General features: G+C 39.6%; 1 protein-coding gene across 10 annotated transcripts in view; it reads left to right on the top strand.

The window, feature by feature from the left end:
* Positions 1–13,356, top strand: part of ATE1 (arginyltransferase 1) — a 149,901-nt gene that overhangs the window by 78,081 nt on the left and 58,464 nt on the right. For all 10 annotated transcript variants that reach the window (XM_027529012.1, XM_027529014.1, XM_027529013.1 and 7 more), the window contains exon 10: positions 4,923–5,022. In XM_027529012.1, coding sequence (XP_027384813.1) covers positions 4,923–5,022 — 100 coding nt within the window. The remainder of the gene's footprint in view (positions 1–4,922; positions 5,023–13,356) is intronic.

Genomic DNA, 13,356 nt, shown 5'->3' on the forward strand with positions numbered 1-13,356 from the left:
CGCAAAGAGTCGGACACAACTGAGCAACTTCACTTTCACTTTGCCTTTGTATTATAACAGGAATAAAATAGTGGTAGTGGGCACGTGGCCCTTTTTATATAGGGTTGTCAGGAAACACCTCCTTAGCCAAGAAAGAACAAAAAGGAGCCAGCTGTGTGAAAATCTGAGGATAGAAGTCCAGGTCAAAGGTACCAAGTCCAAGTGTCCTGAGGTGCTGGAATGAAGAGAAGGCAGGCCTTAAGGGCTGGGATGTAGGATAGGATCTAGGCAGTGCTGTGTAAGGAGGGCAGCCAGGCAGTGGTGTTGATGAGGGGCAGATGGAGAAAGGCTTACAGGCGACAGTAAGGAGGTTCAGTTCAGTTCAGTTCAGCCGCACAGTTGTGTCTGACTCTCTGTAACCTCATGGACTGCAGCACGCTAGGCCTCCCTGTCCATCACCAACTTGTGGAGTTTACTCAAACTCATGTCCATTGAGTCGGTGATGCCATCCAGCCATCTCATCCTCTGTCATCCCCTTCTCCTCCCACCCTCAATCTTTCCTAGTATCAGGGTCTTTTCACATGAGTCAGTTCTTCACATCAGGCGGCCAAAGTATTGGAGTTTCAGCATCAGTCCTTCCATTGAATATTCAGGACTGATTTCCTTTAGGATGGACTGGTTGGATCTCCTTGCTGTCCAAGGGACTCTCAAGAGTCTTCTCCAACACCACAGTTCAAAAAGCATCAATTCTTCAGTGCTAAGCTTTCATTACAGTCCAGCTCTCACATCCATACATGACCACTGGAAAAACCATAGCTTTGACTAGATGGACCTTTGTTGGCAAAGTAATGTCTCTTCTTTTTAATAAGCTGTCTAGGTTGGTCATACCTTTTCTTCCAAGAAGTAAGCGTCTTTTAATTTCATGGTTGTAGTCACCATCTGCAGTGATTTTGGAGCCCCAAAAAATAAAGTCTGTCACTGTTTCCCCATCTATTTGCCATGAAATGATGGGACCAGATGCCACAATTTAAGTTTTCTGAATGTTGAGTTTTAAGCCAACTTTTTCAGTTTCCTCTTTTACTTTCATCAAGAGGCTCTTTAGTTCTTCGCTTTCTGCCACAAGGGTGGTATCATCTGTGTATCTGATGTTATTGATATTTCTCCCGCCAGTCTTGATTCCAGTTTGTGCTTCATCCAGTCTAGCATTTCTCATGATCTACTCTGCATATAACTTAAATAAGCCAGGTGACAATATACAGCCTTGAAGCACCCCTTTCCCAATTTGGAACCAGTCTGTTGTTCCATGTCCAGTTCTAACTGTTGCTTCTTGACCTGCATACAGATTTCTCAGGAGGCAGATAAGGTGGTCTGGTATTCCCATCTCTTTCAGAATTTTCCACAGTTAATTGTGATCCACACAATCAAAGGCTTTGGCAGAGTCAATAAAGCAGAAGTAGATGTTTTTTCTGGAACTCTCTTGCTTTTTTGGTGATCCGACAGATGTTGGCAATTTGATCTCTGGTTCCTCTGCCTTTTCTAAAACCAGCTTGAACATCTGGAAGTTCATGGTTCATGTATTGTTGAAGCCTGGCTTGGAGAATTTTTAGCATTACTTTGCTAGCATGTGAGGTGAGTGCAATTGTGCGGTAGTTTGAGCATTCTTTGGCATTGCCTTTCTTTGGGACTGGAATGAAACCTGACCTTTTCCAGTCCTGTGGCCACTGCTGAGTTTTCCAAATTTGGTGGCATATCGAGTGCAGCACTTTCACAGCATCATCTTTTTAGGATTTGAAATAGCTCAACTGGAATTCCATCACCTCCACTAGCTCTCTTTGTAGTGATGCTTCCTGAGGCTCACTTGACTTCGCATTCCAGCACGTCTGGCTCTAGGTGAGTGTTCACACAATCGTGGTTATCTGGGTCATGAAGATCTTTTTTGCATAGTTCTTCTGTGTATTCTTGACACCTCTTGTTAATATCTTCTGCTTCTGTTAGGTCCATACCATTTCTGCCCTTTATTGTGCCCATATTTGCATGAAAAGTTCCCTTGGTATCTCTTATTTTCTTGAAGAGATCTCTAGTCTTTCCCATTCTGTTGTTTTCCTCTATTTCTTCGCACTGATCACTGAGGAAGGCTTTCTTATCTCTCCTTGCTATTCTTTGGAACTCTGCATTCAAACGAGTATGTCTTTGCTTTTGTCCTTTGCCTTTCGCGTCTTTTATTTTCACAGCTATTTGTAAGACCTCGTCAGACAACCATTTTGCCTTTTTGCATTTCTTTTTCTTGGGGATAATCTTGATCACTGCCTCCTGTACAATGTCATGAACCTCTGTCCATCTGTGTGTCAGATCTAGTGTATCAGGTCTAATCCCTTGAATCTATTTCTCACTTCCACTGTATAATCAAAAGGGGTTTGATTTAGGTCATACCTGAATGGTCTAGTGGTCTTCCCTACTTTCTTCAATTTAAGTCCAAATTTGGCAATAAGAAGTTCATGATCTGAGCCACAGTCAGCTCCCAGTCTTGTTTTTGCTGACTGTATAGAGCTTCTCCATCTTTGGCTGCAAATAATATAATCAGTCTGATTTTGATATTGACCATCTGGCAATGTCCATGTGTAGAGTCTTCTCTTGTGTTGTTGGAAGATGGGGTTTGCTATGATCTCTTTGCAAAATATTAGCCTTTGCCTTGCTTCATTCTGTACTCCAAGGCCAAATTTGCCGGTTACTCCAGGTATTTCTTGATTTCATACTTTTGCATTCCAGTCCCCTATAATGAAAAGGACATCTTTGGGTGTGAGTTCTAGAAGGTCTTGTAGGTCTTCATAGAACTGTTCAGCTTCTTCAGCCTTACTGGTAGGGGCATAGTCTTGGATTACTGTGATTTTGAATGGTTTGTCTTGGAAATGAACAGAGATCATTCTGCCGTTTTTGAGATTGCATCCAGGTACTGCATTTCGGACTTCCTGGTTGACTATGATGGCTACTGCATTTCTTCTAAGGGATTCTTGCCCACAGTAGTAGATATAATGGTCATTGAGTTAAATTCACCCATTCCAGTCCATTTTAGCTCTTTGATTCCTAAAATGTCGACATTCACTCTTGCCATCTCCTGTTTGACCACTTCCAATTTGCCTTGATTCATGGACCTAACATTCCAGGTTCCAATGCAGTATTGCTCTTAACAGCATTGGACTTTACTTCCATCACCAGTCACATCCACAGCTGGGTGTTGTTTTTGCTTTGGCTCCGTCTCTTCATTCTTTCTGGAGTTATTAGTCCGCTGATATCTAGTAGCATATTGGGCTATGACCAGTGCGTTCTCTTGGCAAAACTCTATTAGCCTTTGCCTTGCTTCATTCTGTACTCCAAGGCCAAATTTGTACCTACCGACCTGGAGAGTTCATCTTCATTGTCGTATCTTTTTACTTTTTCATACTGTTCATGGGGTTCTCAAGGCAACAATACTGAAGTGGTTTGCCATTCCCTTCTCCAGTGGACCACATTTTGTCAGAACTTTCCACCATTTTATGTGAGTGTGACACCAACCTAATGTGAAGTTACCTCACCTGATTGATAATTAATAAAAGACTGCTTAGATTGGTCTCTGTGGTTATGGAGGGCAATAGTGGAAACTGGAAATCTGTTTGGAGGCTGTTAGAATTGTCCAAGGGAGCCATAATGGTGGTTTGGACCAAAGTATCTGAGGTGGGGGTGGTGAGAAGTGGTCTGATTCAGGGTATTTGGAGATAGAGCCAGCTGGACTTGTTGATGGGTGGATGCTGGAGGTGAATCTTTAAGGATGGCTCATAGGCTTAGGGTCTGAACAGCTTAGGCGTGGAGTGGTGATGCAGTTCACTGAGATGAACAGGGCTGAGTGGGGGAGGGCTGGGCAGTCCTTTTCAGAGCCGGGTGGTCCTGCATTTCAGTATCAGTGCATTCTTCCCTGGTTGAACTTTGAGAGTGAACTACTTTTAGGAATAATAGGATCTCTTCTGATTTAGCCTCATAATGTTAAGTCTGTTTGGATTTAGAGATACTTTTGTTGTAAAGATGAACTTTTAGAGTATCAGCCCTTCAGTGATTTAAATTAGAGCTTGCAAAATGCACAGAGTATTCCCTTAAAAAATAAACCTCTCCTTGGATTTCAAGCATCCACTGCTACTAAAAACAAAGAAAAAGAAATTAAAACCTTTGGGAAACAAACATAAAAACAAAACAGCTGTTCTCATACTTCAGAAATGTACTGAAATTTTGCTTAAACTTCTCCAATGCAAGCGGTCATTCAGTTGGGCAAATAGAATGGAATTCTGTGCCCAGATTTATCCGGATACAAATTAAAACCACATCAAGCATAGGCATTGCTGACAACTTCTTTGTTCAATTAATCCTTGCCTGTGCCAACAAGTAGAGAAAAAGCAGTGAGATAACATGTTTTCCCGCTCTTTAGTTTTAGAGAAAATAAAGCATCGCATCTGGACACGGGAAAGAGTAATATGTTATATATAGTTGAAAGTGTTTGCATGTAAAGGGTCATAAAAACATTCTTACTGAAATTTGTTGGTTTTTGAGTTTTCTAAAATTTATTGTACTGTTTTTAACCTGATACACCCAGTCTTTGAGAACTCCAGGTGATAATGAATAATGACCTGAAATTGTATTAAATAGATCTTTGTACTTTTATGCCATTTGAGTTTTTATACACTGCTATGCCCACTAAAGTGCAAACCAGAACTTTGGTGCATTTGCTCAAAATAATACAGTTTTTTTGGTGTCTCTTTAGTAAAAATCGTCTTAAAGTGTTTCTAAAATTGTTTTTCTTGCAACACTTGGGTTTTTTTGATAGCTTAATGTCAGATTTGATCAAATATATTACCAAATTAAATAGTACTTTGAAATTGGAACTAGATTTAACTGTACTTTCATCTTTATTCTTTTGGCAGAGAAATTGCTTTTACTAGGCAACTTCATGAGAAAACACCTCAACTCAGCTATTACTATATGGGTTTCTACATTCATTCATGTCCCAAGATGAAATATAAGGTAAAGTTGATTTTCATATGTATCTTCTGTAGATTCAAAAGATATGAATCACTATGAAAATTAGTGATTTTGTAATTTTTCATCATGTTAGTTTAACATGATTGTATATTTTAATGTAAATCATGAATTATTTTTATGTGTCTTAAACTAATTCTTAGAATCTAGCTTCTTCATTGCATAAAGCCGTGCCTGACCAATAGGCACTTAGTATTTGTTTAATATAGGTTAATCTGTAGTTCACTGAGGATGTAACAATCCCAGCTATTCTAGGACTTCAGTAAGACCCTGCTTACTTGGGATAGCACAGTAATATCCATTAAAAATCTACCTTCTTAAGGTACATCCTCAAGGTATGTATGTGTGTGTGTGTGTATATATATACCTGTCTTTATCCATTCTTCTCTTGATGGGCACTGAGGTTGCTTCTGTGTCTTGGCTATTGCCAATAATATTGCAGTCAACGTAAGGGTGCATGTATCTACTTGAATTAGTACTTTTATTTGGAAAAATACTCAGAAGTGGAATTGCCAGATTTGTGTGATGGTTCTATTTTTAATTTTTTGAGAAAGTTCCATACTGTTTTCCATAGTGACTGTACCAGTTTGTATTTCCACCTATAGTGTATGAGGGTTCCCTTTTCTTTACATCCTGGTCAACACTTATTTGTTGTCTTTTTGATAACAGCCATTCTGACAGGTGTGAAGTGATATGTCATTGTGATTTTGATTTACATGTCTCCACTGATCAGTGATGTTGAGCATCTGTTCATGTGCCTGTTGACCATTTGTATGTCTTCTTTAGAAAAATATCTGTTCAGGTCCTCTGCCCATTTTTTAATTGAGCTGTTTGTTTTTTGATGTTAAGTTTTACAACTCTCTTTAATGAAACTCTTTGATGTTTTCTAAGTATTAGTAGCCCACTGTAAAAGCTCTGGAAAGTATACAACATTATAAAGGAACAGCCATCCTGCCCACCATAATAACAGTAACCAAATACCTCTGCTCTACTCGGAGCACTGCTTTAAGCGCTGAAGATATGTAAAGATTTGAACATGAACCTTCATCTTAAAACTTGTAATATAGATAAAGATTGCGGGTATTTTATGTAAAATCAGGTCAGTACAGTGCTCTGGTAAGTGGCCTAGCAGGCTGTAGGGTTTGCTGCATAAGGTATGGAATAGGGAAGGGTTTAATTAAAAGGGAAGAGGGACTCCCCTTCCCCCCCGAAAAGAGAGTACGTTTGACGGGGAAGCACATTTCATGGAGAAGGAGCATTTAAGTAAGAATTAATAGGTGACAGTGCCATATATATTCATATAAAAAAGGACGGGGAGGGCAGTCACCAGCCAGCCAGCCAGCCAGTCTCTTTTGTAGCTATAGCTGTTATGAGTGTTTTGGGGCCCTGTCTGCTATTAACAATGTACATAACAGTGTAAATATTATAAATGTTAATTGGTTTATGTATAAAGCATGTTAACAGTGTTTCAAGGAATAACTCAGAAGCAAAATAAGTTAATGAATTGGTAATTTTAGTTTGTGGTTCTGTATAATGCTTTTAACATGGTAAGAGATGCAAATGTTAGGTTATTAGAAATAGTACCTAGTAATGCTTGCTAGCACTTCCCGGTGTTTTAATATTCTCTTCAGGCTAAAGTTCTTTGTAAATACAGGCATACCTCATCGATACTGTGGGTTTAGTTCCAGACCACTGCAATAAAGTGAGTATTGCAGTAAATCAAGTCACGTGATTTTCTGATTTCCTGGTACACATAGAAGTTACACCATACTGTTAAGTGTGCAGTAGCAGTATATCTAAAAATACAATGTATTTTTACATATACCTTAAGGTCTTTTACATATACCTTAATTAAAAAATATTTATTGCTGAAAATGCTAGCCATCATCTGAATCTTCATCAAGTTGTGATCTTTTCACTGGTAGAAGGTTTGAAATAGCAAAATGTGACACAGAGACACGAAGTGAGCAAATGCTGTTGGAAAAACAGTGCTGATGGACTTGCTTTTTGACTCAGGGTTTCCTCAAACTTCAATTATAAAAAAGCACAATATCTGTAAAAAGCAGTAAAGGAAAGTGCAGTAGAATGGTGTGTGCTTGTATTACTAAACTTGATATTTCTTAATTTTTATACCATTTTTAATTACTCATACTAGTGAGTAAAACATATGAAGATATTGGGAGTATTTTAAGAATAACTTTTAGGAATCTCACCTTTGCTTTTCCACATCCCCAATATTAATATCTGTTGGAAATTTGGGAACAGTATTAAACCTGTAAAACTAGAGTGCAACTCTGAGTGGAAAGGCAGGTAATGGGAACACTCACTATAACCATTCAAAGCAAAAGTTTAAATTTTCCCAGTATATTATATCATATTCACATTCACATATATATCCCAATATAACGTATACATAGTCACATGTATCTTGGGAAAGACAGTTCTGAAAATTTGTAATATATTTAGTGACTTTGTAAATATTTGTGAGATAATATCATAATGATAAAATTTTGAATATTAAGTTAATTTTATAAAGCCAGTATTTTCTTGGCATGGTGGTTTGAACACTTTTGGGTCCTTAACATTAAAAACATGGTGTTTTAAATTTTTGTATTGTTTTAAGAAAATTGTTTTCATTACATCATGATTGAAAATAAGTCATTTTAAGTAACTGAAGAGTAAAAATATTTTCATTTCAGTTAAGGATATTTTATTATATTTTGAGCAGATCAGAACCCTCCATTTTGAGAGAATAACACAGATGGGAATTTTCAACCAGAAAATGTACTGTTTGAAATTGTAAGATGGGTATTGGTCCAAGCTTGAATATTTCTCATTTCAAGTTGAATGTGTGAAACTAAAGACCAGTAAAAGATAACTCACAGAAAATGACTAAATGACTATTAAATGACTAAATGACTATTAAAATTTTTCTCACTTATAAGATTGAATTGAGGATAAATTTAGCATATTACTGTAATAGCTAAAATTATCTTCTTTCTTAGAGCATAACTAAGTGTTCAGGGATTAGTAGTGACATGTTTTTAGCCATATTGTAAAATATATGGTGGAAAATATACAGAAGTGGTTTTTACCTGATACTAAAGAAAGAAGGAATATATTTTAAAATAGGAGTATTTTTAATAACTAAGAAAAAGTAGTCTCTTAGGTACCTGGTATACACTAGATGCTGGGAATACAGCTGTTAATACAGTGTAGATGTGGGCTCTGATCTAATGGAGGTTACATCTGAGGGGGCACATACTTGTAATCCAGGACATAAAGTGGCACCGAGCGACTATACCTGAAACTGGGACAATGTTTCATTTGAGTTTTCTGGTATAGATTTAGACATATTAAGTAATAATCTTCACCATATAATGCATTTATAATGTAGGGCAAATTAAAGTATTTAACAGGTTTGAAATACACCAAGAGCTGGTTTGACCTGTTCTCTTTTATTGAATAATGTGTTGTCCTGAAGACATGTTGAAGTGAAGAGCCTATCTTTATGTGTGGGAACGACCATCATTTGATGGGTGGTTTCCAGAGCTTCTGTCATAGTTCCTCTTACCCTGCACCCTGTTTGTGTGTGTTGCTCCATCCATCAGGATTGATCCAGCCTTGTGACCTGCGCTGACTAATAGGATAGCACAGAAGTAACTGTCTTGAGATTTCAGGCCCAAGCCTTAAGAAGGGGAAGACAGACAGCTTTTGCTTCCTTGGTCTTTGAAGCCAGTCATCATGTATAAGGTCCAAATACCCTACTGGCGTGAGAGGCCACTTGGGAAGCTTCAAGCCATCTTGAATGTTTCAGCTTCAGCCAGGCAACTAGCTGAATGCCAAACAACTAGCTGAATGCAGCTGCCTGATGGAGCTGAACAGACAGGGGCAGAAGAACCATGTAGCTGAGCTGTAGCCAACTCACAGAATCATGAGGTATAATTAATTGTTGTTTTAAACTCTTAAGTTTGGGGTGGTTTTCTTATTCAGCAGCAGATGGCTGAAACATGTGATGTAAGGTGGAAATGAGTAGATACAGTTGTAGATTTCCACGTAGATGAAAGTCATTCTGTGTTGAGCTGTGCAGACTCGTGTCCTGAGTTGAGCTGAACTGATCTGTGAAGTTGCTGACAGCTCAGTGTGAGAGAGTTTTGGCAAAGTTGCTAAATTCATACGTGTGGTCATACCTACAGATGTGCCCCCCACTTGGCTTACGAGAATTCATCTTCATACAGCATTTCATTTAATACCCAGACTTGGGCTTACAAGGCATTTGTTAACATGATGACACATTTTGAGTTTGCTTGTCTTGCTAATGTTGAACACTGCAAGATGAAAATCACCACATGGTCATTTTTGTAGTTACATAGATGACATGTGTGGCTATAGAGCCTCCTCTCAGAGCACTCATGGTTTGCTAGGTGATAGCAGTTCTATTCTTGTGTGTAAGATTCTCTAAAATGCATTGTTACTAAATTATTTTGGTTTTATTGTTCTCTCTTTGTGTATATTTTAAATAAAGGTTGATTTATGTAAATAGTACCTGGTCATATAGGTCATATAGGTTTTGTCTATGGCCATAGTCTTAGAAGAAGGCACAGAATAGTCACAGAGGAATTTAATGAGGGCTGGAAAATAGAAAAGAAAATTGTCTTGATTTGTTGTGTTGTCATTGCTCACTTTAACTGTTACCATAATTGTGACTGGTTTAATGGGAGTTGCTACTGTTTTGGCATAAATCAGTTCTGAACTGGAGACTCAGGACCTGGCTGAAATGAATGGAAGTTATATCTTCAGCTTAGGAGAGTTTCTCCTTGGAGGAACTGTCCTGCAGAGTGGGGGTGGATGGGATGGTTTTCTGGCTTCTGTCCTCAGAGAATGCTTGTCTTCTTTGTCTGCTCCTCTCTCAGTTCAAGGGTGGTTGCTGGCCTTCCGACATCATTAGCCATCAGTGGTGTCTAGAATCAGAAGAGGTGATATACTCTGCTGTATCTTTTTTTTTTTAATACAATTTTTAATTGTGATAAAATGTACATAACAAAATTTATCTTATTTTAAGTGCTCAGTTCAGAAGTATTAAGTATATTCGTGCTGTTGTATAGCCATCACCAGCATCCATCTCTAGAACTCCTTTTACCTTGCAGAACTGAGACTCTGATTCCATTAAGCAATAGCTCCCCATTCCCCTAGCTGCATTATTACTAATAGCTCAGCATTCCTCTCTCCCCCAGACCCTGTAACCACCATTGTTCTGAATTTGACTTCTCATGGGCAGAGTAGGCTGCAGTCCATGGGATTGCTAAGAGTCGGACACAACTGAGCGACTTCACTTTCACTTTTCTCTTTCCTGCATTGGAGAAGGAAATGGCAACCCACTCCAGTGTTCTTGCCTGGAGAATCCCAGGGACGGGGGAGCCTGGTGGGCTGCCGTCTCTGGGGTCGCACAGAGTCGGACACTACTGAAGCGACTTAGCAGCAGCAGCAGGTACTTCATATAAGTGGAATCATACATTGTCTATCTTTTTGTGACTGGCTTATTTCACTTAGCATGTGCTTAAGGTTCATCCATGTTGTAGCAGGTGTCGGAATTTCATTCTTTTTTAAGGCTGAATAATATTCCATTGTATGTATATGCCACATTTTGTATATGCATACATTCATTGATGGACACTTGGTGTGCTTCCACCCTTTGGATGTTATGACTAATGCTTCTGTGAATGTGGATGTACAAATATCTGTTCAAAATTTCTTCTCCATGTTGTCCCTCAGACTGCAAACGTAAGGCTGTTCTGTGATCTGAAGGAGGTGTTTTTACTGAGCTCTTTATCCAGATTTGTGTGCAGGCCAACGTAAACAGTGATTCAGGCAGTCCGCTTTGGTATCATGACATGGCCAGACATCAGATAGTTGAAACATCAGAAGGAGTTCAGAAGTGTCAGAAAAGGAACAAAAGGCTAATTCATCAGTGATTAATCATTCCTAAACTCAGTGCCTTGGCTTGACTGCGGTCAAACTGCACTTCTGGAATTCTGTAGGAGTTTGCCTAAAAGAAGGTTATTATTGTTATAAAAGCACCTAAAATTAAAAAAAAAAATTGGCGTTTACAGAGCTGCATCTGCAGAATCCTGTACTGCTGAGATCCCCAAGCTCCCAAACTGTTCAAAGTTTCCTGACCAGACAAATTAGCAAATGTTATTTTACTGCAATCTTGAAACCCAGGCCGATGTATTTGAGTGGTTGTGGTAGTGACTTCGCTACTGCTGGCTTGAAAGAAATACAGATGATCTCATCACTTACCCATAGCACAGAACAAACCACTCGAATTTTTGATTCAGCATCTTTTTTTCTTGATGTTAAAATAAGTGTCCAGTGAACTAGACGTGGTCAGAAAAAATGACCACAGAGTAACTGTAGTAAGGGATTTCTGATGGCTCCTCCAGGCAGTAGGAGGTAAAAGAATGACACGCTCATTATGTATTCTTGTTTTTAAAGTTGTCACACGTGGTGTAGTAAGGGATTTCTGATGGCTCCTCCAGGCAGTAAGGAGGTAAAAGAATGACACGCTCATTATGTATTCTTATTTTTAAAGTTGTCACACGTGGAATTTCACCACATTAGAGTCAAAAGCATGGTCATGTGTTCTAAGCTGCTCATTGCAGATGAGAAAATTAACGCTCAATGTGATTCCTGCCCAGAGTTTGCTTTAATTCACATTTTATAATTTTAGCAACTTGGAGAGTTGTAAGAATTGAAATTCATATAAATGGCATTGTTTATCAGACTTACAATGAGGTATATATAACTTTTTATTTTGGAGAAACCTAAAATGCTTGCATATTAAGTAAAAGTAAACTTTAACTGGTGCTTCCCTGGTAGCACAGTTGTTGAAGAATCTGCCTGTAGTGCGGGAGACCTAGGTTCGATCTTTGGGTTGGAAAGATCCTCTGGAGAAGGAAATGGCAACCCTCTGCAGTATTCTTGCCTGGAAAATCCTATGGACAGAGGAGCCTGGCGGGCTACAGTCCATGGGGTTGCAGGAGTCAGACACGACTTAGTGACTAAATCACTAGAAAGTGGAAGCATTGACAAACATTAACTGGGAAATAAGAACACTGTTGATCAATACCTGATCTTCCCCATCCTTTTCCTCATGTCTGTTTCCACAGTGAAATGGAAAGGTTGGTACAGAACCTGATTCCTAACCTTTGAAAAACCTGAATCATCTTTGGAGCTTTTAAAATATCCTCAAGCTCAAGTTCTGCCCTAACCTACTTGTTTGCCATCTTCCTTTAGATAGCCCTGTTCTCTGACTCCCCGTGCTGTTGTAGGTACCTTTGAACTGCCATTCCTTCCCACCTGACCCTGCGTTTCTTGGATCTGAAAGCGATCTCACTCATCCCTTCTCCCTTTCCAGACCCGGCATGGGCACTTGCTCTTCAGGGAAGCCTTCTCTGTGTCTCCCACCTGGGCCCCTGCCCACTCCACCCGTGGAGAACCACCTCAGTCCTTTGACCTTGGTCCTGGCTCAGTGCTTCATCTGTGGCTCCCCTTGTGCTCTGCTGTTGCAGGCGTGCTCTCAGCCAGCGTTCATGGAAGGCCAGCTCTGTATAAAGCATCACGCTGGATGCCAGGGCAAGAGGAAAGTGATCACACGTGGTCCCTGCTTGTCAGTTCCTTGAGCAAACTGTGTCTTACCTGTCACTGTCCCTAGGGCCTACCAAATCCATTGGCAAAGAGAAGGTGCTCAGTGAGTTTACTGACACGCATGACATGTGGAAGGCAGGCACCCACCTGCATGGTTAAAACCAAGAAGTGGAGGAACTAAAGTGAGGGCTGGCTTTCTCTGCAGGCCATTCTCACAGAGACACTGAGCTTCAGGAAAATCTGAGCCCCATCTCAGAGTACAGTTTATACTTTCCATGAATTGCCTGTCTGTAGTTGTTTCTTTTCTAAGTCAGCTTGTCATCTAAGTGTGATGTGTATATGGAAAAGTGTACTGTTCCTAAGCGTACAACTTGACAGATGTTCACATGGTGACCACACTTGTGCAACCAGCACCAAGATTGACACAGAACATTCCAGTCCCCCACAAACCTCTTTCATGTCCCCCTTGATTGTTATCTCACCCCCAAAGGCAATTGCAAAAGACTAATCATGCCTGTTTTTACGCTTGACAGGAGTGGAATCACTTGGTGTATTTTAGTTTGTGATTGGCTTGTTTCACTCAGCAGTACATTTGTAAGATTTACCCACATTCTCGTGTGTACAGTGTGTGGTTGCTTTTCATGCCTTTATGTTCATTCTGTTGTGGTTGGA

The sequence above is a fragment of the Bos indicus x Bos taurus genome, chromosome 26 (genome assembly GCF_003369695.1).
Source record: "Bos indicus x Bos taurus breed Angus x Brahman F1 hybrid chromosome 26, Bos_hybrid_MaternalHap_v2.0, whole genome shotgun sequence".
NCBI classification, from domain to species: Eukaryota; Metazoa; Chordata; class Mammalia; order Artiodactyla; family Bovidae; genus Bos; species Bos indicus x Bos taurus.